The 24,768-nt window shown below is 45.0% G+C and overlaps 1 protein-coding gene across 1 annotated transcript in view; it reads right to left on the bottom strand.

The window, feature by feature from the left end:
- Positions 1–570, bottom strand: part of LRMDA (leucine rich melanocyte differentiation associated) — a 607,298-nt gene extending 606,728 nt beyond the window's left edge. The window contains exon 1 of the mRNA XM_069863479.1: positions 530–570. Coding sequence (XP_069719580.1) covers positions 530–553 — 24 coding nt within the window. The 5' untranslated portion in view covers positions 554–570. The remainder of the gene's footprint in view (positions 1–529) is intronic.
- Positions 571–24,768: the final 24,198 nt, after the last annotated feature.

Below are 24,768 nucleotides of genomic sequence, written 5' to 3'. Positions count from 1 at the left end.
ACCCATCCCAGCGTAACCCATGGACACCTCAGTGCACACATCCCAGTACACCACGTACAACCCAGCGCAACCCATGCACACCCTGGTACACCCATCCCAGGGCAACCCATGCACACACCAGTGCAGCTCATGGACATCTCAGTACACGCATCCCAGTGTGCCACACACACTCCAGTGCAACCCATGCAGACGCCGGTGCACCCATCCCGGTGTGCCCAGCGTACCCACGGCCCACCCCGTTGCACAAATCCCAGTGCGCCCACACCCCCCGGGGCACTCCTCCCAGTATGCCCCTACACACTGTGCTGCACCCATCCCAGCGCACGCACAGACCCCCTGGTGCACCCAATCCCAGTGCAACCCATACAACCCGGTGCGCCCAGCCCACTGCGCCCACACGCGCCTCCATGCGCTCATCCCAGCGCGCCCACGGCCCGATGCCCCGATCCCCCAGCCCCAGCGCAGCCCCTCACGCGCCCCCCCCGCCGCGCGCTGCCCGCGGCGCGCGCACAGCCCCCGCCCGCCCTACCTGCGCCCCGCTGAGCACGGCCATGGCTGCGCGGCGCGCGCTGCCTCGCGGCGGTCAGCTGACCCGGCACCGCGGGCGGAACCGGGCGGGGCGCGAGGGGCTCTGCCCGCCGCCCGGGGCTGGGGGCGCGCGGGGCCCGGCCGCGGAAACGGGGAGCGGCTCGGGGTGGAAGGGACCTTCAAGATCATCCAGTTCCAGCCCCCCGGCCACGGACAGGGGCACCTCCCACTAGCTCAGGCTGCCCAAGGCTCCATGGAGTCTGGCCTTGGACACGTCCAGGGATGGGGCAGCCCCGACTTCTCTGGACAACCTGTTCCAGTGCCTCACCGCCCTTATAGTGAAGAAATTTTTCCTTATGTCAAGCCTAAACCTGCCCCTCTCCAGTTTATATCCGTTCCCCCTCGTCGTATTCCTACAAGCCTTCGTGAACAGCTGCTCCCTGGTTTTCTTGGAGCCTCTTCGAGTACTGGAAGGTCGCTATAAGGTCTCCTCAGAGCCTTCAAGGCCAGTTCTCTCTGCCTGCCCTCGTAGGGGAGGTGCTCCAGCCCCCTGATCATCTTTGTAGCCTCTTCTGGACCCGTTCCAACAGTTCCATATCCTCCTTATGTTGATTATTCCAGAACTGGACACAGTACTCCAGATGAGGTCTCACAAGACAGGAATAGAGGGGCACCACATGCAGAGTAGACAGGGCTCTGCCTGCAGCCCAAAGTTGGCACAAGGCTCCAGGCACCTCATGCAGAGGGCTTGGGCCCCAGGGGGGTGCACAGGCCTCCCATGGCAGCCCTGGAGCTCTCCAAGGGTGCACGAGGCTCCAGCACTGTGTGCAGAGTGCAGGGGGCACAGGCACCACTCACAGAGGGTACACAAGGCTCTGGTCACCACATGCAGCTCAGGGGTTAAACAAGGCTCCAGGCATTGCATGTGGGGATACGCAGGCTCGGGGGCTGCACGAGGCTCCAGCCCCACGTGCAGGAAGACACAGGGTTCCAGAAGATGCACAGGACTCCAGTCACCACATGCAGGTCTCCAGATACCGCATGCAGAGTGCATGGGGCTCCAGTCACTGCATGCAGCCCTAAGGGGTGCGCGGGGTTCTTGCACCATGTGTGGGGTGCATGGGGGGTGCACGAGGCTCCTGCACCACATGATCAAGGCTCCAGCGGATGTGTAAGGCTCCAAGCACTGCGTGCAGCCCTCAGGAGTGCACGAGGCTCCAGCATCACACACGGACACAGTTGGGGGCACAAGGCTCCAGGGTGTGCTCCTCTTAGCTCATCTAGCCCAACTATCAGCACAATCCCCACCATGCCCACTAAGCCATGCCCCAAAGTGCCCTGGCTACAAGTTTTTTGAACCCCTTCAGAGAAGGAGACTCCACCATTTCCCTGAGTAGCCCCTTCCAATGCTTCACCACTCTTTCGGTAAAGAATATTTTTCCAATTTGAACTTCCTCTGGAGCAACTTGAGGCCATTTTCTCCGGTCCTGTCGCTTGTTACTTGGGAGAAGAGACCAGCACCTACCTTGCTACAACATCCTTTCAGGTTTCTCTTCCTGTGAGGAGCTGGGTAACTTGGAGGGTCATCTGGACAGGTTTTTTATCTCCTGAGGTGAAAAATTAATTCATGGCACAAGGCATGGCTTGCCTGTGAAGAGATGGATGGCACGAGTGAAGCAACATGCACAAAGGGTAATGGTTTTAAGCTCAAAGAAGAGAGACTGAGATGAATTTTTAGGAAGAACTTTTTTCCTGTGAGGGTGGGGAGGCCCTGGCCCAGGTTGCCCAGAGAAGTTGTGGCTGCCCCTCCCTGGAGGTGTTCAAGGCCAGGTTGGATGGGGCTTGGAGCAACCTAATCCAGTGGGAGGTGTCCCTGCCCACAGCAGGGGGGTTGGAATTGGATGAGCTGTAAGGTCCCTTCCAAGCCAAACCATACTTTGATTCTATGAAATAACCCTTGCTGTCCACAGGAGAGGTCCACATCCCCACCACAATGCTCTTTTTGTCTATAGAATACAGGGTAATGTGTCTGCAAAACAGAAATACTTCAGAATCATCAAAAATAGGTTCTACAGCATGAGGATTTGGTGATTAAAATCAGGACATGGTGGTAGGTTACCACTGGTTAGGCCGAGTCAGGAAATGTGTTCTGTAAGAATTTTTTGTGCTACTTTTAAGATACTTAGGTTTCCCAGGCTTGGATGCTAAATCCTATTAGTCATCTACCTACTTCTTCAGCTGCCTAAGCACCTGTAAAAATCTATCTCTTCTTTCCCCTTTATCACTAATACGGCATAACTCACTCTTACTGAGAGGAGAGGCACATGCTGGGAGGGGAAATAAGTTATGGAAGGATACATATTCCACACTGCAAACCACTTTTGCCAGTTTATTCAGCAGCACAGCAGAAACCAATTCTGTACTTGCTGCTCAGCCTCTTAAGAGCATGAATTCCTGGTACAGCTGTGGTACTATACCTTCTCTAGAGCCGTTCCTCCTCTTTTGCTGACAGCTGGACAGGAAACACAGAGCCAACAGCCAAGAAAAAAAGAAAACATTTTGTACTGATTTTCCTCAGTGTTATTTTAATGTATTGTGTTGAAAATAGAAATGGGTCAACAGGTAGAAAAATCAACACAGAATCAATGAACAAATCACTCCATTACTTTGCATAGATCTGATTTTCCTTGCATTGTGTAAGGCGGAAAAGAATCAAACCCTTCATCCACAGCAAATAAGCTGATCCTACACTGATGAATAAAAAGTTCTGTATTTCTAAGTTAAAGTTCTCTATCAAGGCATACTTGCTTGTTCAGGTCATCACTCAGCAGGGTTCAAACAATCAGTGCCTTTATTTATTAGATTATACAGCAAATAACATGCCAAGGAAAACAAGTACTATGTGAACTGTAAATCTAAACAAAGAGATACATTCTCCTCTTTCTGTATCTGCCTCTTTTTTTCCTCTCTCCTTTAGTTCCAGGCATGCAGTTCCCATCAGAACGAACACAGGCAGCTCAAGGCACCAAGTGGCCCACTGCTATCATTAGCTGTATTTGTCTTAATGGAGTAAATTCAGTTCAATACTACACTCTGTAAAATTGGAATAACTGTATTGAAAACAATTTAGCACATCATTATCTACATTATTAGTATTAATTTTAGCAGAGTGTTAGCTGTCACTTCAGAGATACCTACAAAGAAAAAATTCCTGCCTGAACAGGTTACAGAACAGCACACACAAATAATAACAAGGCTGTTTTTTCCTGCTTCCTACATTGCCAATCGCATTAACCTGCCATTGATCCTCCTACTTACTAGGTAAGACCTTGTCTAGAGGGAAAAGTTGCAGGTGCAGCTCCCTAAACAGGGTGACTTAAATTGACTTTATCATCTCTTCAATCAGTTGAGCTGAATTTTGTAAATTACAAAAACAGCTTAAGGAGGTGGCAAACTGTTTTAAGTGTATCTGGCTTATAATCATTCTTCTGAAACCAGTTCAAGGCTTTCTTGTACAGACATGGCCTTGATTATTATCTGCCATGGATAAAATAATAGGTCTGAATGCCATTGTGTGTTACAAACGGGGAGTGCTACCGACCACAGTGATAAAACAGGCACAGGAAAGGAGAAACAAACCTCTCTGAACAGCAGGATGGAGAAGATGGATGACTGTCGTGTAACGATGCATTCTGAGACTTTGAAAGTCCTCACTGTGCTGCCAGTTTCCTATAAGATGGTCGGCAGATTTCATAGAATCAAAGAATGGGTTGGGTTGGAAGGGACCTCAAAGCCCATCCACTTCCAACCCCCCTGCCATGGGCAGGGACACCTCCCACTGGATCAGGTTGCTCCAAGCCCCATCCAACCTGGCCCTGAACACCTCCAGGGGGATGGGGCAGCCACCACTTCTCTGGGCAACCCATGCCGGTGCCTCCTCACTCTCACAGGAAAACATTTCTTCCTAAGATCTTATCTCAATCTCCCCTCTTCCAGCTGAAAACCATTCCCCCTCACCCTATCCCTGCATTCCCTGATCAAGGCCCCCTCCTTGGCTTTCTTGGGGCCCCTTTCAGTACCAGAAGGCTTCTTATGGTCTTCCCAGAGCCTTCTGTTCTCCAGGCTGAACAACCCCAACTGTCAGCCTGTCTTCGTGTGGGAGGTGCTTCAGCCCTCAGATCATCTCCGTGGCCTCCTCTGGACTCACTCAAACAGATCCATGTCCTTCCTGTGTTGAGGACTCCCAATTTATCAAACTTTGGGGTTCTGGAGTCTGTTTTATTGCTCAATTTCTAAGCACCCACCACCTGCACATAATTTTCAAAAGGAATGAAAACTCACAGGTGCCAGTCTTTTCCCAGGGAAGGAGTATTTCCTAACATCTAATCTGAAATTGTAACAAAGTTATAGCATTGTCTCAGATTTCAAACCTATGAGTCAATGCATTCATTAGTTTGTGCCTCATGTTATTATGAAGCGAAAATACATTACAGTGCAATATAAATACAGCAGGGCTTTTTTAGCTTTAGAGCCTGCTGATCATCAGTGTCACTTTACTGCACAGATCCTCAATCATTGCGAGACTGCCTCTGCATTTAGAAGGTTCCTCACTTTACAACATGTATTTTTCCTTCTGAGCATCCTGAACCAATGCCTTCTTGAGTCCTGGCCCTCTGGTCTGAATGACCAGAATGTTTCTTTACCTTTGACAGAACTGCCTGTGGAAGTAAAGCTTCAAATACAAAGTTTGTGCTTACATAGTCTATTTCTGTTGGTGGTTGCTTAGAAGCTGAAAGTTTTGTGAGGATTCTTTGTGTAGGTCAAAATAATGTATATGACAGTGGGGCTTAGCTGCCATTTGAAATTTGGTGGAGTTTGTTTGGGTTTTTTTACAGTGTATGTATGCACAAAATATAAAAATCACTTGTTTATTTAAATTATCAGTTTCACTGACACTAGGAGCAGAAGGCAGCACTTCTGTATGGGCCATTCAAATCAGATTTCCTTAGATTGAAAAGAAATATCTCCAAAAACTGCTCAATAGATGATTTACATATGAGAAAACCAACATTTTAGAATGAATAAATTAAGTTTTCTTTTGTATTGCTATAATAAGTAGATTATCAACATGCTTAGTGGATTATATATCCACATATATATATTACAAATTGAGCAGACCTATTTCTTGAATAAAGAGCACTAGGTGTTCAAAATAAGATAATACGTATAAACCAGCCTCCAAACACCTGGGAAGCAATGTATGGGACCATTGACATTACCTGTCAGATGTGCCCCTTTTTCAAAGTTCTTCACATCATAACAGAGCTTGAAGTAATTTTTGCTGTCCTTAGCCTAAAATATATACACTGCTACAATTATGAAATTTCATTGACCAACTGATTAAAATAATTAGCTAATATGTGCCAGTACATTTGACATAGCACAAAGCACCAAATGAATCATGTTATTTTATATAAAATCTACATATGCAATTGTTTTCTTCTCTTAAAAGGACATTGAAGGTTTGTAAGAGGAAAAAGTAACAACCCTAAATGTCTTGTTGAATGAGTAATACAAATATCTCAGACTGAGTTAATCAAAATTATCTGTTTTCCAGCTTACAGTACACTATGGGGGTACGGCTGCATGTGCACAAAGGCAATTATCTCACCTTTTAGAGTAAGCTAAACAAGGCCATACTGGAAATTCGCTTACAGGAAAGCTGGGCTTATCAGGGAGTGCAGGGATAGGATGAGGGAGAACACTTTTAAGCTGAAAGAGGGGAGATTTGGATCCAAGGCCACCCCTTGAGGCTTCCAGTACAACCCAGTCGCACAAAGTGCAGTTCTTCAAGAACTAGGAAATCACATGTAAGCTCATGAAAGAACAAAGGAGCCCAGTGGGGTTGGTAAGGTATTTTCTGCAAGCACTGCTCTTTAACAAGTAAATGGCATTATTGCAAACAGGAGATACAGAGAGAAGATCCCAACTTGTGGCTAAAGCGGTCCTGTAATATTAGGATTGTATTCATTGCAACTTTCCAAACACTATCCTACTCCTTTCCACAAACCTGTTCTTATAGATCTTCTCACTCTCCACGTTGAACAGTGAAAAGCAGCAGCGAAGCTGAGCCAATGTAGCTTCATTCATTGGGAACAGAGTGGCACTCCATAAGCTGTAAGTTACATTGTAGTCTCCAAGCCATCTGTCCAAATAACAAAAAAAAAAAATATGTTTTGATAAGCCTTCTTATGGTGAGAAACACAAAAGGAAGCAGACTAAACCCAAAGAGACTTCCTGTTTATACTGCAGAGATGATTAGAGACAGACCTAAACTTAAGGAAATTCTTGTCTTAATTTTGGAATCCAACTTTGATTCTATACATATAAAAGTATCTGAAAACATGCTGGTGCTTGGCCATCATCCTGGGGACCACTTCCACTGACACAGGAGAACAGTTCATAGCTTCAGGTTAATAATTGCTTGCTCTCAAGTAAAGATGATGATGGACTGTTAACAATATAACATAAAGCTTTCCATGCTTAGATTTCTTGCTGGAATCCCAGTCAGAGGAATAAAGCTCCCGTGAACTGATGGTGTTGGATAACATATAGGACTAATGAGGAACAAACTATTTCAGTCCCAGCAGAGTCATATCCACATTACAAAATCAGCACGGCAACAAGATACCAGGGCTGGTGGTTTTGCCAGGAAAAAAAAAAAAAAAAGCCAATGAGCGAAGGGACACTGAGAATAAAACAACTCCCAACTCTCCCAAGCCTTGTGTGACCAGAACTGAGACAGCACAAGTCACACTGTCACAGTGTAAAGTCTTCAGTTTCAAAGTTGACAGTGTAACCTATTTAAATTTCATTAACTTGCCAAAACCAAAAATGCACCAGAAGGTTCTGGCTTTGGATTTCTTTCTTAGATACTGGTGTATCTGAGTGACATAATAGTTCATATGATTCTGTAGTGGATTAGCCTACCATGCTACTTTTAGGTCACTTACTGAAGATTCTGTGCCTTGGAGAGAAAGCTGGGTAAATTTGGTAACAAAAGGGAAGGCTAAAAGAAGTCTAGCCACAGGTGATGCTGTGTTTTTAAAATTCACTGCACTATTACAAAAAGACTTCATACCAAGCCAAAGAAATAAGGTTCAGGAAGTTAAAAATATCATTATTCATAAAGCTTTCAGTAATTAGTTGTTTCCTCCCTCTGAGGAAAAAACCAAACTTTGTTTATTTTTGGTGGAGTAACTCAATTTATGTAACAGAGCCCAGCAAAAAGGAAGCTGTCATAACAGATATCATCATGGATCAGGACTACGGGACAGAGGAATCAAACACAGTTTTGCAAATTGTGCTCTTGGAGAACTAGCAAAAACTACTTTATTCTCAGCTCAAAACTCTTGAGAAATACGTGCAGTTAATTCTCATGAAGGGATATAAATAGCCAGATTAGGCAGCCAAGTTGCTAGCATTTTTTTTGCCCAGTTTGTCAGCTGCCTCAGGCTTCCCTACTAAAACAGGAAGAAAAAGACACAACCATTAGGCTGTACTTTGCAAGAAGGTTCTGTTTGTAAAGAGCTTTCAAAGCACTACAAACCGCTAAGGGAACCTGCAACATTTTACAGACAGAGAACCACGTGTTGAAGATGGGATTATGCAGTAACAGTTATGGATGGCTGTGAGCAATGGCCGTTGGCTTGCTTAGAATCATGGAATGGTTCAGCTAGGAACAGACCTCAAAGTCCATCCAGTTCCAACCCTCTGCCATGGGCAGGGACACCTCCCACTAGATCCAGTTGCTCCAAGCCCCATCCAACCTGGCCTTGAACACCTCCAGGGATGGGTTGCACTGCTCTGGGCAACCTGGGCCAGGGCCTCTCCACCCTCACAGAAAAACATTTCTTCCAAATATCTCATTTAAATCTCCCCTTTCAGCTTAAAACTTTTCCCCCCTTCATCCTAAACCATTTGTTGATTATTTACTGAGATTCTTAGGAATTAAAACTTAATTTTCTTCCACTGAGACTGTGCTCTCTGGTTCACAGAGATAGACAGCCAAGTTTCTTCATGGCACCCCAGACGTGACACCGAAGCTGCGTCATCTCAAAGTGCAGTTTCACATACCTTCAGATACAGCAGCCTGGATACGGCAAGTAGAGCAACCCTGACTACCTTGGACCTAATGGCTACCTTGGATACTTTTCATCTCTTTCTGTGATCTCACATGTAGTACAAACATGACTTAAAAAAAAATAGGCTGAAGAAAACATTAAGTTCCTCATAAAGTTAAGGAAAAAAAGAACTGATGAAAGAACTTCAAAGAAGGAGAGCATTTCTGCTTATTCCGTAAGTTACCTCACATGAAAGGATAGCAAGGTACTAGATTCAGTTCTTCCCTATTGCTAACTGTTTATTATGAATAAGTACGTAAGTTAATGAAGGTGAAGCTGTGCACACTGTCACAAAGAGAAAGAAATTCCAATTAGAAGATAACCACAGGTCTGGGAATCTTCTGTTACCTGAGAAGTTTGAGGGTGTCTGTTTTATAGTACTAATTAAAAACGGTTCTGTTTAAACAGAAAAAAACAAAGACCAAAACATTCATTGACAACTAGACAGGTAAGGGAGCAAAATGAAGACCTGATGAGTCCATTGAAAGGCTTTTGGAGGTTCTATTTAAAGTTTAATGACTTGGTGTGTATATATATTATTTTGTTTTCCATCGTACAAGCCCATACAGTGATATTGGAAATAGTATTTTCAAAGTTTTAGCTATGAGGAAATTTTATCAGTGTTCATTCTCTCATCCGTTCTTGGTGCCATTTATACTGGTTATTTTAAAATATAAAGAAAGTTGCACCTAATATTTCTCAAGTGTCCTTCACCTGCAAATTTCATGCCATTTTACATATATTAATCAATTAAGCCCTACTATCAATTTGGCATTAATATCCCAATTTTACAGTTAGTTACACTGTGGGTAGCTTGAAGTGTTAGCTGTCGTGCTAACACCGCTCAGGAGTGGGGATAACAATCACTTCTCTGTGTGTCACAAAAAAGGAGAAGCCTTTTCCCTTCTTGTAGAGTGGGAAATCTAAAAAAATAAAAGGCAAAATTAACAGACGAGTTTGGGCTCTTACAGAACTTCTGCCTTTCATTATCAAACAAGCTATTACTTTACACACTTCCAGGAGCAAGGTGGATGCATACAATCAAAAGATTTCTACACAAGGTTCCCATAGATCAACAACGAAATGGTGGCACAGCAGGATGATCCATACTGACCTTGCTTCTGCCTGTCTCCTAAGCCATACTAAACATCTTGAACCAAACAGAACTTTGGCTTTGGACCACTGAGAAAGAGATTTTTACAGCTGGCTCCCTTCGAGCAAGTTCAGGCCACCGTATGCTGCTTTGAAGAGCAAAAATTAAGGAATCCAATTAACAACCACATAGGATCACATCATGTTAATTCTATCAACCTTGCAATTCTAGAAATACTAGAAAATATACATCCACTTTCTATTCTGACTTTAATATGCAGAAAAGAGAAAGGTCGTCCTGTTTATCCTGTTTCTGAGGTATTACAGTCTGTCACTGATCACACAATGGTAAACTAACATGTTACTAGGTGCACGGCCTAAGTGTAGCCCATATAAAGGTGTAATTTTTCTGAATGCTTTCAGTACTGATATCTAGAATTCCAAATGTTCTGTTTCAGAAAGGCATTCTTATTACTACCTTAAATTATAATTTTTTATAGTTTTCCCACTACAGGTTTCTCATTTTGTATCAGAATTCTGTATGTTCTGTGCAGGTAAAGAACAAATAGGCTCCACTGATATATTGAGCTATCTTGGTTTTATACCAATGCTCCTCTCAGAGGAGTCAGTGACAAATTATGGTCTCTTGGCATTCACTGTGTTGCAGATTCTGCACCAGATGAGGCAGGGATCACACAGAGGTGATACCATTTGATCTTCATGTTCTATCATCATCAAGACTGCCATCGTGTCCATGGACTAAACAACAGAACCAGGATTGTAGTGGCAACCTCTGTCCTGGCACTTCATTTTTTTTTTTTTTCCCATGCGTGACCTAGCATGCTTAATGTTCTTTTAATTTAGAGTCACTATGATTGTCATTGAGGTTCTGAGCCAGAGAGAGTACATCGATAATGCCCCTGTGTCAGGAAGAAAACTCTAACTCCAAGTCCTGCATATGTAGATGGGCTGTTGTCCAAGCTGGCTCAACAACTGCTCCTCCCTTACCAGCCCCAGCCACAGGCCATCATGGGTACATCATAAACACTTAAAGAATGCTTTGTGTCTAACAGGAACTCTCAGGTGTGCTCTGTGAAAGCAATCTGACCCAATGCATCAGTTAATTAATTAGCGACAGCAACCAGTGTTCCAGAAACCTGTCAGAGGACACCTAGAGGATGGTCATAACGCTGTGGTGTCTGCCAGACCCAGCTCTTCTAAGAGGGAAGATCAGTACAACATCACCCTAAGTTCAGTTTTCCCTCCGTGCATAATCTGTATGAGCTAGAGGATCCTAAGGTCATGCAGACTGGCATACGTACAATGCTCCCACCTGGCACTTAGAATTCCATGAATGAGAAGAGACACCACCCTATAGTCTTGCTGGCCTACACAGATTACTATAGAAGCGATGAACATGTCCAGTTATACTGAAAAGCTTTATCTTGGGACAGATGAACACCCTCTTTCCTGAGTGGATTCCAGCCAAGGAATTCCCATACTACTGTATCAAAAAAATGAGGCTACATTATGTCCAGAAACCACACACCAGGAAAAAGCAATCAGTGGCCTTCGCACCTGAGTGAATAGTCCATCCGTGTTACTGAAAGGGCTGCAGAAATCTGCTGAAGCTTATGTTTTTCAAATGAGAGTGGCAGTATCAGAAGAGAAACACAATCTTAAAGCCTTAGTGAGCCAGCAGTATGACTGATAGCCAAAGCTGAGGGAAAAGCATCACAGGGATGGATGCTAGAGAGCTTAACTGGTAGTTGTTGGGTCCAGGAATACACACAACATACATTCCCTACAAGCTGCCCATGTTCTCCTTCCTTCTTCAATTTCAAGCACGTAAAATAAAATCTGGGCACTTACCCAAGGTGGTGTCTCATCTTGTCCTGGAAATTCTGTCCCACTGCTGCCCTAGAGATGCAAAACAAGCAGAAAACAGTACCTTCGCCTTTTCTTCCTAGGTGACTGTGGAGACTCAGCTTCTACATTCACCCAGCCTAGCACAGAGAGCAGGTCTTAAACAGAAGTCAGGGAATTCAGATGGCCCTGCAGGGGTCTTCAGGTCAGAAATCCAGTAGAGCTCAGTAGAGAGTGACTTGAGATGAGACCACATAGATGATCAGAGGGTGAGCACCTCTCATATAAGGGCGGGCTGAGAGAGTTGGGGCTTTTCAGCCTGGTGAAGAGAAAGCTTTAGAGAGACCTCAGAGCAGCCTTCCAGTACTTAAAGGGCACCTGCAGGAAAGCTGGGGAGGGGCTCTTGATCAGGGACAGGATGAGGAGAATGGTTTTCAGCTGAAAGAGGGGAGATTTACATGAAATCTTAGAAGGAAATGTTTTCTTGTGAAGGTGGGGATGCCCTGGCACAGGTTGCCCAGACTGCCCCATCCCTGGAAGTGTTCAAAGCCAGGTTGGATGGGCTTTGAGCAACCTGATTCAGTGGGAGGTGTTCCTGCCCATGGCAGGGTGGTGGAACTAGATGGGGCTTTAAGGTCCCTTCCAACCCAAACCATTCTGTGATTCTATAAAATGGTGGCACTATGGGGACATATGAATCTCCAAGGATGTAATTGGTGTACCTCACACACGTGGAGGAAATTAAACTCAGCGTGGCTCTATATTATCCCAACACAGCAGCCAATTAAGTGCCTGCTGAACGGGCCCCAAACTTTCTTTTGACAGGAAGGAAATTATTTATTCCAGGTAGAAGCCTAAAACGAGCAGTGTACACAACTGGGGCACCAAAGCCTGCGAGCAGCTTGAACTGACAGGGTAGGTACAGTCTTTGATAGGCTTGGCACACCTCAAAGTCATGGCAGAAGCTGAAGACAAGCTTTTTACCAGCTTCCAGCTTGCCAGTTCACCCTTCACCAGAGAAGCCACACCAGGCTCTGCACCACTGCAGCCCACAATGCACCCAAGCTATGCTTCCTCCTTAACTTGATAGATTGGTTCTCTCCATAAACCTCTGCCATGTAAGAATTCTCCATTGTTAGGGGAAACCCAGCTGTTGTTAAGTTCCTCTCCAACTCCATGGCACCTCACAGGTCACACACAAGGGTAAGGCTACTTTACTATGTAACCCAGAAAAATTGTGATCTGTTCGACTGTTTGACTTGAAGAAAGCAAAAGAGCTGAAGTGGGTTTAAACAAGTTTCTATAATGCAAGACACTTTCAGTGTTTCAGGCAGAATCAAAGCACTCAACTTAGTTCACCAATTTGCATAAGTAAAGTTGTTTAAGTTATGCTAAAAAGGTTTCATGACCAAAATGTTATTATTAGAAACCAACACCCTGAAAACACTAACTACAGAAAAATGTTTTTGTCTGCTTTTAGAAATTACCCAAACGTTGTTCCTCATCCATTACTGGCAATAATACCTGAGTGGCATGCATTATGCATTAAATATTTTCATAAGCATTCGGAACTATTTGTATTAAACAGTGATAGCAGATATTCACTTAAGATTTAAAACTGTTGATAGTATACGGTACATAGCAGAGCATCAGAGATTAGATTAAGGTAGATATTTTCAGGCAATTGTATTTTATATGGAACAGAAGGGTGGGAGACTGAGCATTTTTAATCCACAAAACTCTGCTCACAATTTGCCCTAAACTGATAAAAGTCGAGCTGTTCATATCTGAACTTGTCACTTAAAGGTGAACTAAAAATCTTTAGCAGTAAAGGGCAAAGAATCAAAATCAGCTCCATAGGTTATGAGCAGAGGTAAAAAATTCAGATAACTTTACGTTTAGACAATGAATCATGGAGCCAGAAGCCACTGGCTACTGTATCAAAGTCTGTATCAAAGATGTGACCACACTGTAGCTGTGAGGTAATCCATGAGATAAATAAGTGGGCAGCTTCATCGCACAAGTCTGGTCACGCAACTGGTATTGCTGCAGAACCAACAGTGAGAACATCAGTGAATGTTTTCTAATTATCCTGGCAAGGCACAGGAGGACGTTCTGCACTTCATTCTCTGGTGCCATCAATTTGATGTCTTTATAACTGTTACATTAATTTTTCTACGCTTCAGGAGTCTGTTTCATCTTTTCTTAATCTCATAAGGACTAAATTCACCCAGCCTTGCAAATTCTTGGAAAATCCCGAGTGCCACAGATCCACTGATATTCTCATGCCCATGCTGAGGACAGGTAACTGGAGAAAGCTGAGGGTGCTGCATATAGGGTTTTTCCTGAGACCCTTCATAATATTCCACCAGAAAGCATCCCTGGGCCTTCTGGGAAGATTCAAGAGCACTACCGATAAACACTTGATCTCTCCAGAGCCGTGCAATCAAGATGGTGTAAAAGATACCAAACCATCTTTAGCCCAACGCTTTTCCAAGAGGCAATACTTGGTTTGTGTGTGTGTGTGTACTGCAAATGTAAATATACCCTATTTTGGACTGGGTATTTTGGCATCCTCTGGTTATTTACTGTTCACTGTAAAAATGTTATTGCTTTCATTACTCCAGAATAAATACATAAATAGAACTACAGTTCTGCCACAATAAAGAACCCTATTTCCTTTCCACTTTCTCCTCAATTACATCAGCTGCTAACCCAGAACTCGGCTAAACTCATCCTTCGCTACTGCACGCAACAGGGATTTTCACATCAGCCAAGTCATAGAAGTCTCTAATGTCAGCTCAGAAAATCTCCACATCCACAGCTGAGCCCCATGGAAGCTTCTTCTCATTGTCTTTATTGCACAAATGACTTCAAGAGGCCTGTCGAAGGAAGCAGGCAGTTCTGGCTAAGAACAACTTTCACCTCCACTGTAAAGAACGCATTACAGATGCATGGGTGTTTATATTAGTGATGTAATTAGAAATGCACACTTTAAAATTTCTGATCTATTCTACATAGTTTTCGTGATGAATAACAAAAAATGGCACCAGGTTCTTATTTTTTCTCTCCTGGTTTATTAATATTATTTATTATCAATACATAAAAATAGTCCAGGGAAAGTGATTCCTCTTCTTAAATTGGGTTGTAATGTTTACTGGTGTTCTCAGATGTCATAATTTGAGTCCAACCATTCCTCTTTCCTATTAACGGACTTTGGTATTAAATACCCGTAATACATATGAAGGCATCCTACTTAAATTTGGTGGTTTTCCCATTGAGATTGTAATAAATGTGGGAATGAAGCACTGGGTGATTACTGAACAAAAACAGCTTCTTACCACAGTCCACTTCTGTCCATATAGAGGTAAATAAGACCATTTTGCTTTCAGTACACAAAGAGAAGATGCAAGCCCAAACTGAAGTAGCCATAATGCTATTATATTATCTCTGTCTCAGAGCTATTCAACCAAAGAATACTCTTATACAGCATTAATAAATTATGTTTCAAAAATGGTGTTCTGCTAATTGATTTCACGCTTGTATATTAATAACATTCAAACAAGTCTACCAAAACTCTGTAGTAACACCATTTGTACCTTTGTCATGCTAGCACAGAGATTATTCATGATGTCAAAGTCATAGGTAAAACCACCTTATTGTAGATAACTGAAGAAAACTACAAGAACACTAACTTCAAACATTACAGAAGCACATAGCAGCTGCTTATTCAAAGGACCAAATCTACATCATTATTACACATACATGTTGAATTAGAAATGCACAATTTAATAAGTTTACTTGAACAGACTGCTTTTCTACTGTAAGGACTCGTTACCTTGGCCGAACTCCTGTTGCCTTTAATTGCTGCTCCTGACACACTTATCAAAGTGGAGAGTACCTGAATGAAGTTGGACAGGTAACGACTCTTCACAGTCATATGATTTTGCCTTTTTCATCATCCATGGAGGATATGAACTTTCTGTGAATGAAATAGAAAAAGAAGAAAGGAATATGTTTTTTATGGGAAAGCAAAAGGTAACTCTTTGCTCAATTTATGAAAAATAAAAATTACAATTCAGTGAAGTATGGTGGGTGCTTGGTTGTTTCTTGTTTTTACTCTGCTTCAAATCCTTACTTAGGGAACAGGCAGCCTTTGCAAGAGGTTTCGGTTCCCTTTAAAAGGTATCTTTGTTGACAAAGGTAATTCTCACAGGCAAACTTTCACAATGCAAATCTGCTTACTTATATTTTCTTGATTTTCATACAGCTTATATTCTTGCTGAAGAAAACAGCAAAAACCACACAAGAAAGTACATTGCATTTTGAAGAACAAGTTTTCATTGTTCAACCCTTTTTCAAGTATTAAGTAGTGACCAAGAAGAAATGATGCTACAGACCTTGTTTGCCTAATGGGTTCAGAGGAGACCACGGGGATGATCCAAGGGCTGGAGCAACTCTGCTATGAGGACAGGCTGAAAGAGTGGGACTTGTTCAGCCTGGAGAACAGAAGGCTCTGGGGAGGCCTTAGAGCAGCTTCCAGTACTGGAAGGGGCTACAGGAAAGCTGGAGAGGGACCTTTTACAAGGGCCTGGAGTGATAGGATGAGGGGGAATGTCTTTAAATTGGAAGGGGACAGATTTAAATGAGACATTAGGAAGAAATTCTTCACAATCATGGTAGTGAGGCACGGGCACAGGTTGCCCAGGGAAGTCGTGGCTGCCCCATTCAGAACACCTGGAGGTGTTCAAGGCCAGGTTGGATGGAGTATTGAGCAACCTGATCCAGTGGGAGTTGTCCCTGTCCACGGCAGGGGGTGGAACTGGATAGGCTTTAAGGTCTCTTCCAACCCAAACAATTCTATGATTCTATGACTCTAATGCCTTTTTTAAAACAGAGACATTTGTAAGCAGAGTTTGTATCATTACTTCTTAAATAACCCTCTTCCTTTTGACACCCTGCAGGATTTTAAACCTCTGTCATATTTTCTGTTCCCTCTCCATTTACTGGCGTCTCACCCATTTCACCTCACTTTGACCACAGGGTCACTTTGTTCACTTTGACCACAGGGTCAAAGTGGCTGTGTGCATCCTTTTTAAGCTAAACTTATATTTCCTAATATTTGGAACATTTTCTTCCTCTTCTTTTCTTTCCTTACCTCCAGGTAAGCCACATAGCACAACAGTGAGCAAAGAGGTGAGATGCCGGTTGAAATGATGTAACGCTGAAAATTAAATCTGCACACAAGTGTTCAGAGTCTGGGTCACAGCTGGGTCGCTCCTCAGGGTGGGAGGCAATCCAGCAAGGAGCACTGGATAATGATTCCTCTGTGCCGAGGCCCCTTTCATGAAATATAGCACAATGCTCTACCTCGATATCTGATTCTAATCTGATACAACGTGTGTAACCATTGGGATCGGTGGGGCGGCAGTGAGGGGTTATATTGTTTTGTTACATGCTGTACTCTGTCTCATTTTCCTTTCACCCAGAAATAAGTTTCCTAGTATATGAACCCTTATCCAGAGACGGTGAGTTAGATAAGGGATGGCTGGCTGAGGGTTTTTACAGTATACAGTATATTGTTTAGAACTGGGGGAGTGGGGGGAGTGACTTGTTTCAGGGACAAAGAAGTGAGCTTGTTTTGGTTGTTCTTCTGTGTGGTCACCCATGGCCCAGGCTATTCTTTCTTCTCTCTATCCACTGTGCCCATTTGCATCTAGGCAGAGCTATCACACCACCCTTCCTCACCTTGAGATGAGCTTCCAAGTCGGTTCCATCTTGAGATGGTAGGATGTCTACAGAACATCTGTGCCCGCGTACGAGTAATCAGGCCTTCCCAGGAGGCACAGGCTTTTCCAAGCGATTCAGGCTGGTGGGACAGGCTTTGTAAAACCCCTGTGAGTCTTAAAAACACAATCACATCAAAAGGTAAACCAGTCTGTACCGTTTCCTTCTGCTGCGCCAGCCCTCGCTCTCTCACATATTGCATCGGCAAGGATTTTGCACTCTACCTGCAAGGTTTCCCACTGCCAGATGACAATTGCGCAGTCAGCCACAGGCTGACAACCACGGCACCAAGAGAGCGACTGTCAGGGCCGTTTTGCATGAAGCACACGCAGCTCCTACCCAGCGAAGCCCTAATGTGTTGATTTACAGAGTCCTCTTGGCTGACATGGGAAAATGAGTCTCGTCATGGTTGATTTAACATTTTATGGGCAAAGAGTCAGCCTGCTATAGTAAGTTTGGACTACTGCAAACATTTTCCACATTTACACACAAGTCCATAGGAAAAAATATTCAAGATGCTAAGTGGTTTTGATGCTGAGACCACTTGAGCTCAGCTGAAAATAACATAAGTTTCAGTCGAATAAAGACAAAGGGGTACTATACAGGCTGAGGCAGTGGGCTCTGGTCTGCGGGCACACGTGCCCAAAGCAGGAGGAGCTCAGCCAAAGCATGGGGCAGGCTGTGGTGGAGATGGGGTTATCGAGATGTGGCGCTGGGGCTGCAGTGGGGATGCAGTGTTTGGGCTGCGGCCCCAGGGGTTGCAGTGGGCATGCAGTTCACTGGCTGCAATGGGACTGTGGTGGGGATGCAGCACCCAGGGCTGTAGTGGGGCTGTACTGGGGATGAGGTGAGGCTGTGGTGAGGATGCTGTAACCGGGGTATGGTGAGGATGAGGTGCCCGGGTATGCGCTGCCCGGGATGCAGTGAGGATGCTGTGCCGGGGATGCGGTGCCCCCGTCCCTCCCGGTTCCCGCGGGGGGCGGCGCGGGCGGCGGGCGGAGCGGGGCGGGGGGCTCCGCCTGCCCCGGCGGAAGAGGCGGCGGCGGGGCTGGCACCGGCCCCGCGTCCTGCGGCTCGGGCCTCCCCGCCGGGAGGGTGGGGGGCGCTCCCGGTAATTAACTAAAGCGACCGGCAGCGGAGCCGCCCGAGCCGGCAGGTAACGCCGCGCTGTGCCCGGCGGGGAGGGCGGCTCCGACCGGCACCGGGACCGCCGGGCGGGGCGACAGAGCCGAGCGGGACCGCGGTGCCGGGGGGCTCGCTCGCTCCCTCCCCCCGGGTGGGGTTCTCTCTTCCCCGGGAGTCGAACGCCGCGGGAGCCGGGAGCGGGACCCCCCCTGCTCCCCCCGGGAGGAGCGTTACTGGACGGGAAATAAATCCTTAAAAAAAAAAAAAAACCACCAAGAAAAAAAAACCCAAACTAAATCCCGGCTGCCCGATTTCCCTCCGGCCCGACCGGAGAGGGGGGAAAGCGCGGGGGTGCCAGGAGGAAGATGAGTGTTTCTTTCATTAACCTAATGGTAATTGCGAAAAGACTCCCTTTTTTTTGTCAGCTTCACCTAATCAAAACCGAATATCTGTATGTGGCACTGACAAAATCGGTAAAACTTCACCTTCGACTTTATTGATCTGAGCAGACGGGCAGAGTTTTCTACGGTGTTCAATTTAGGGAATTAAAAAAAATCCCTCGGCTAACAGCATTTGGTACATTTCTAACCCATATGTCACCCTCGGTGCTTTAAATAATTATATTTGCATGCAGGGAGTGATTCATAAATATGTCAGGATCGTGAAATATAGGCAGGCATTTCAAACTTTCTATTTAAAAAACATGAATTATGGCCACGAAAAATGTGTTCCCATTTAAGGGTGATACGAAGTATTTGGTGTCTAGTACGGAGGCCCATCCATCATATAGACAATAAAGAGAGTTTTTGCCTGACGTTGGAAATTTATGGTTGCCCTTCTCTGCCCTAATAACTCAAGCATTGTGTCAGCCAGTGACAGCCTTTGCAGAAAAACAGCAACCCTGTTATCAATCAAAAAGCCCTTTTACATTTTTAGCAAAACTCTGATCATCCAGACACCCTTTTAATGTATATATTACATCATTATAGATCATTCTGCACTTTTACTGCAACTCAACAAAATGATCCATCACTTCGGGACAGTCCTGATGAACGCGGATGTAAATTATTTGCACGTCGCTGGTACAGTACCAAATGAAAAATGTACTTTAGGTGGAATTAATTTTAGGGTGTAAAAAGCTAAAGATGAAAGCGGTGGGGATTAGAGGAGACCTAAGTGCATCATTAGGACTGACTGAAAACAAGCTAATAGTTATTAAAATTAAGATTATTTTAACCTTTTCGGATCAGGGACTCGAGAAGAGAGACGAGATGCACTGCCTGCTGCTTCCTGCTCCCTGCCCAGACCTGGCTCTCCTGCGCCAAGGATTATTGCTCATTTGTCACTGGGGGGTTTAGATAAAGTTAATTATTTGGGATCCAGTGCCTTTCCCAGCCATAGCCTTAAAACTCTGAAGACGCAGCTGGTTGATCTGCACAGTTTCTATAACAAAGTTGTCAATAAAGACTCCCTGCGTTTGGGATCCCAGGGACATCCCCTCCTTGAGTGCCACAGTTGGTTTCTGAAGGATTATTGCAACCCACTATGTGCTTAATTGCTAGAATCCTCTCCCCTAGCCTCCAGGTTTTCGCAGAAGATAAACACAGAGATGCCTTTAGGATTGCTGGGATGCAACACTCAGCCCAAGGCGTTACAGAAGCGGAAAGGCTCTTTTTTCCACTCTTCAAATCTAGGCAGCAAACACCAGTTGGAGTCCATACGTACGATTTTTTTTTGGTTCGATCATTTCCCTCGCAGTACATTTAATGAAATGAAATGGCACTGAAAATCTCCATGCGCTTAAGAGGGAACATTCTCAACCCTTGCCGTGTCATCACATCCGTCTGACTCTCTCTCTCCCTCGCCCTCTACAAAGGTACCTGATTTAAAAGTGGCTTATTTAAAATAAAAGCTGTTTGCATAAGAAACACCTTAAACATAAAAGAGAATTGATTTGGAAAATAGCTGTTGGTGAAAGGCTTTCAACGTGGAAGTAAGGATTTTCACACTCGCCCATGGAACAACGTCAATGGGGGAATCTATCAAAGGGCTGGAAAGAGAAAGGGAATTTTTTATTAGGCGCATTAATCTCCTCCTTATCTCAGCTTAACAAAACGAAGACATTCAGACAAACTCATTCCAAAACATTTGAGGAGAAGTTGTATTTACGAAAGCACTAAGCAAGCAAGCAAGTTATTTTCTGCTCATTTAGTAAAAAAATTCCTCACGACTAAAACTGACTTTTATCCAAACGTGACTGGTTTTTTTGAACGTGGCTCTAAAATTATTCTCGCTTATAGAACGATTGCCAACATCTCATGCAGAGTAAAATAGGTGTTGCTTATATATATTAGAAAAGTAATCACAAACATAAGGGTATATATTTTCAAGCGTGACGCAGACAGGAGAGAGGTTTGGAAATCTTGCTTTCTGTTGGCAAGAAGTCAAACTATTTGTTTTAATAACGTGGAAGAAATACCCCACACCTCTGCCAGTTACCTGAGCAGACACATCAGCTGTTACCTGAGCACATGCAGGCTTGGGTTTAAAGAAAAAAAAACTAAAAAAGAAAATAAGATGGGGAGAGGAAGGAAAGAGAGATGAAGAAAGGAGATAAAATGAAAGAAGAGAAAGGAAGGGAAAAGAGGGAAAAGGAAAGAAGGGGGAAAGAAGAAAGGGAAAGACGGGGAAAGAAGGAAAAAAAGGGGGGAAAGTAGGGGAAAGAGAATGAGAAGAAAAAGGAATTAAAATAGTGCCTCTCCCCAGATGTACAAATTCGTGGTGCGGTGTTTCTGATAACCCATCACATCTCTTATCCGAAGTGTTATCATTCATGGGAGAGAAGGAAGGGGGGCGGGGGGAGAAAGGAGATGCAGCGTTTACAGAAATCTATTGGAATGCATCTCTTAATAAAAGCCCTGGGGCAGATAATGAAACGCAAGCACTACCTGAGCAAATAAATTGGACGCAGAGGAGGGACAGACAGGTAGCTGGATTGTGTTAGAGGCAGCAGTTCAGCCCAGACACAACTCGGCAACTCCGTTTCTGTTAATTAAAAGCTTCATCTCTTTCCAAACGATAGAAAAGAGTGGGGGAAGGAAAAAAAACCAAAACCACAACCAAACCCAAAGCATTTCAAGGGCCTGTAGGGTTGTTGCTGTTCAGTTTAAAAGACTAAACGCCCTTTCCCAGCGTGATCTCGAGGAGCTGACACCGAGATGGCGAAGGAGCTCCTGCAGTCGCCTCTCCCCAGGGAAAATCAGGCAGTCCGGGTTTTTTGGGTGATCCTGCCCAGGGTTTGCAGCTCGCCAGCCTGACCTGTCAAGGGGATTATTTTAGAGGGAGATTAATAGGGGAGGCGGGCTGCAATAATAATCGTTTTGTTTGATGTGACAACTTTGATAGGCGTTGATTTACTTACAAACTGATAGGCTTTTAATTGAGCGCCTCCATCCAGCTTGAGATGAAAGGAAAACCGCATTGAAAAGCTGCCCGAGTGCCCTCGAGCCTCAATACTGATTAGCCATCTCGACAGTGAATAGTTCAAGGCATTTTCAAACTTTTTTTCCTCTCTCGTTCTCCTCTCCTCCTCAAATATCTGCCAGCCCACTCCTTTTTAAGAGAAAATAAATCATTTCCATTGTGTGCAAATAAAATCGACTTGACATGCTTGCCAATAGCTGGTAGGTAAAAGAAAGTGTGGACTGGCACTTGTTAATTAATTCCTCCTTTGCTCTCCTTTTTTTTTTAAGTTACAATTTTCCTTTGTAAGAGGAGGAAGACAGGTTCCAACCCTTGGTTGTTTTGGGTTTGGGCTTTTGTTGTTGTTTCGGTTTTAGGTTTCTTTCTTTTTTTTTTTTTTTCCTTTTTAGAGGAGAATAATACCAAGAGCCACCAAAACTTCAGCAAGACGCCACAAGTAAATGTCGACCAGCAAACCGTCTGCTCCGGACTGATGGAACAAGGATCCCTCGCGAAGGTAACGAGCAGGATGGAATCCATCTCCCGCAGCTCCAGAGGGGAAAGGAGCCCGACCACAAACCCCGCATCGCTTCCAGCTGCTCCGCGTGTGCATCCCAACTCCGAGCCCCTCGCCTGGACCCGTTTTCCGCGTGTCTTAAGGCGCAGGGACTGAGCTCTCACCGCTCAGAAATGCTTTGGTGGGGGCAAAGGGGAGGGGATGTCTCGGGGCTGATTTTTTTTTACAAGCTCCTACATAAAAAGTTTACAGTGCTGAGTGTGATTTAAATCTCATTTCAAAGGCTGAGCGAGGAAAAGAAAAAGAGAGATTAAAAAAAAAAGCTGTCATCTGAAGTTATTAATTAAATTACTCTCTGATGCTTCTACTTCAGCAGAAAGATCGGGGTTTGTGCTGTTCGCCCTCTCCTTCCCCCACTTTGCCCGGTGCCGCTGCCGCTTTTACACACGGAGCGGGCATCGCTGCGCTTCCCAGGAAAACAGCCCCTTCCCGAAATCCCCCCGCACCTCCACAGGCAAAGAGAGAGCGAAAATGGGGAGGGGGGAGCCTTCTCACAGCTGACTCTACCTTAAGACAATTACTCTTTAGTCTTTCACCCTGGGAGGCAGGATAAATACAACGAGAAAACAGATAGGAGTCTCCCCGGTCCTGTAAGGAAAACAGCTGTTCCAAGCACTTTAATGCAAATGAACACAAATGAAGGTTTCAGCTTTTTTTTTTTTTTTTTTTTCCCCTCTCTTCCAGAGTTTTACTGCACTCCATTTATCAATTGGACTTGACAACAAAAGAAAGAACTGGGGGAAAACCTGGGGCAGATTCAAGTCACTTCCACTCTGGAGAAATGAAAGGGGGGAGCTCCTCGAGGGCAAGTTGTGGGGCTCGTCAGTCCTATGCAACACCGGGGTTTTTAACGCAAGCTTCCTCTCTTCATCCAGCCCCCCGTCCTTAATTTTCACCGTCTTGTAAGATGACCGCAAAATGAAAGCATCTTTCTGACTTTCCCCTGGAAGTTGTGGCAATGAGCCCTTTGCTTCCAGAAAAAAAAAAAAAATACAGGAATGAAAAAGTTGGTTAAAATTAATCGTATCTTTACAGAAAGCAGAGGAATTCCGCACATTTACCCTACTATATTAAAAGAGTAAAGCGGTTTCAATAAAAGACAGCAGATATACTTACTTGGCTGCAGGATTTAAAGGGGGCGGGAGGGGGGATATCTAGGGAAGCCTCCCTTGTAGGAAGAGCAGATCATTAAAAGCTATCTGACACATCTGCTTAGGCGCTGGGGGAGATCGGTGTTTCAAGGGAGGAAAAAAAAAGGACTTGGTTCAGCAGATATAAACGCGAGAAAGTGAAAGCCCTTCCTCTCGCCCACCCCTTCCAGGCTCAGCGCCTGCTCTGGTCCGAGTCCAGGTCAGGAATTGGCCGCGACCCCTAAAGCACTTGCCTTGTTCTTCACTTGTCAAACGTGTTTTATCTCTAAGTGACCTTTTTGTTAATGTTGTAGATTGTGTGGGCCACCATGTCAGATCCGGAAACAAAAGTAAAAGATTGATTAACACATTTTGCCTGTGGAAAAAAAAAAAATGTTTTGGGATGAGGAGGTGGGTGGGGGGGAGGAGGATAGCGGGATGGGAAGTACAAAGAGAAAAGGGGGAAAAAAAAAATGCAATCCGGGGAGCGACAAAAGAGCTCCGGCAGGGTAGAACCTGGGCTGGGGAGCTGGGGAGCTGGGGAGCGCCCCGGACACAAAGCAGGAGGGAGGGGACGCCCGGGTGGATCCCGTGCGCATCCCCACGAGGTTCTCGGCACAGCCCGGCTGGAGCTCCGGGGAAGGGGGGGCTGCTCCCCAGCACCCCGGGACCGGGGCTCTGCCTCGAGGAGGACGAGGACGGAAGGGAAGAAGAGCCCGGCAGCCCTCCCCGGCTCACTGGGTGCCGGCACACCCCGTTCGAGCCCTCTGCAAGGATTTATTCCGTAAATCGAGTGGCTCTTTTTTTTTTTTCCTCTCCCGAGGAGCCCGTCTCTCCCTCCGCTTTCCTTCCTCCCTCTCTCTCTTTCCCCCTTCAAGTCACACCAGGCTTGTAATCAGCAACAAAAGCTGACATAAATCAAGGGCGGATTGACAGAGGCTGACAAATAACTGATGGATTGCGGTTGGGGAGCCCTGACAACTGACGGCGGGGCGGGGAGAGACCCGAAGAGGCGGCG

Source organism: Phaenicophaeus curvirostris, chromosome 9 (genome assembly GCF_032191515.1).
Source record: "Phaenicophaeus curvirostris isolate KB17595 chromosome 9, BPBGC_Pcur_1.0, whole genome shotgun sequence".
Classification (NCBI taxonomy): domain Eukaryota; kingdom Metazoa; phylum Chordata; class Aves; order Cuculiformes; family Cuculidae; genus Phaenicophaeus; species Phaenicophaeus curvirostris.
Note: the sequence above shows the minus strand (reverse complement) of the source record. Positions and strands in the feature narration are given on the sequence as shown.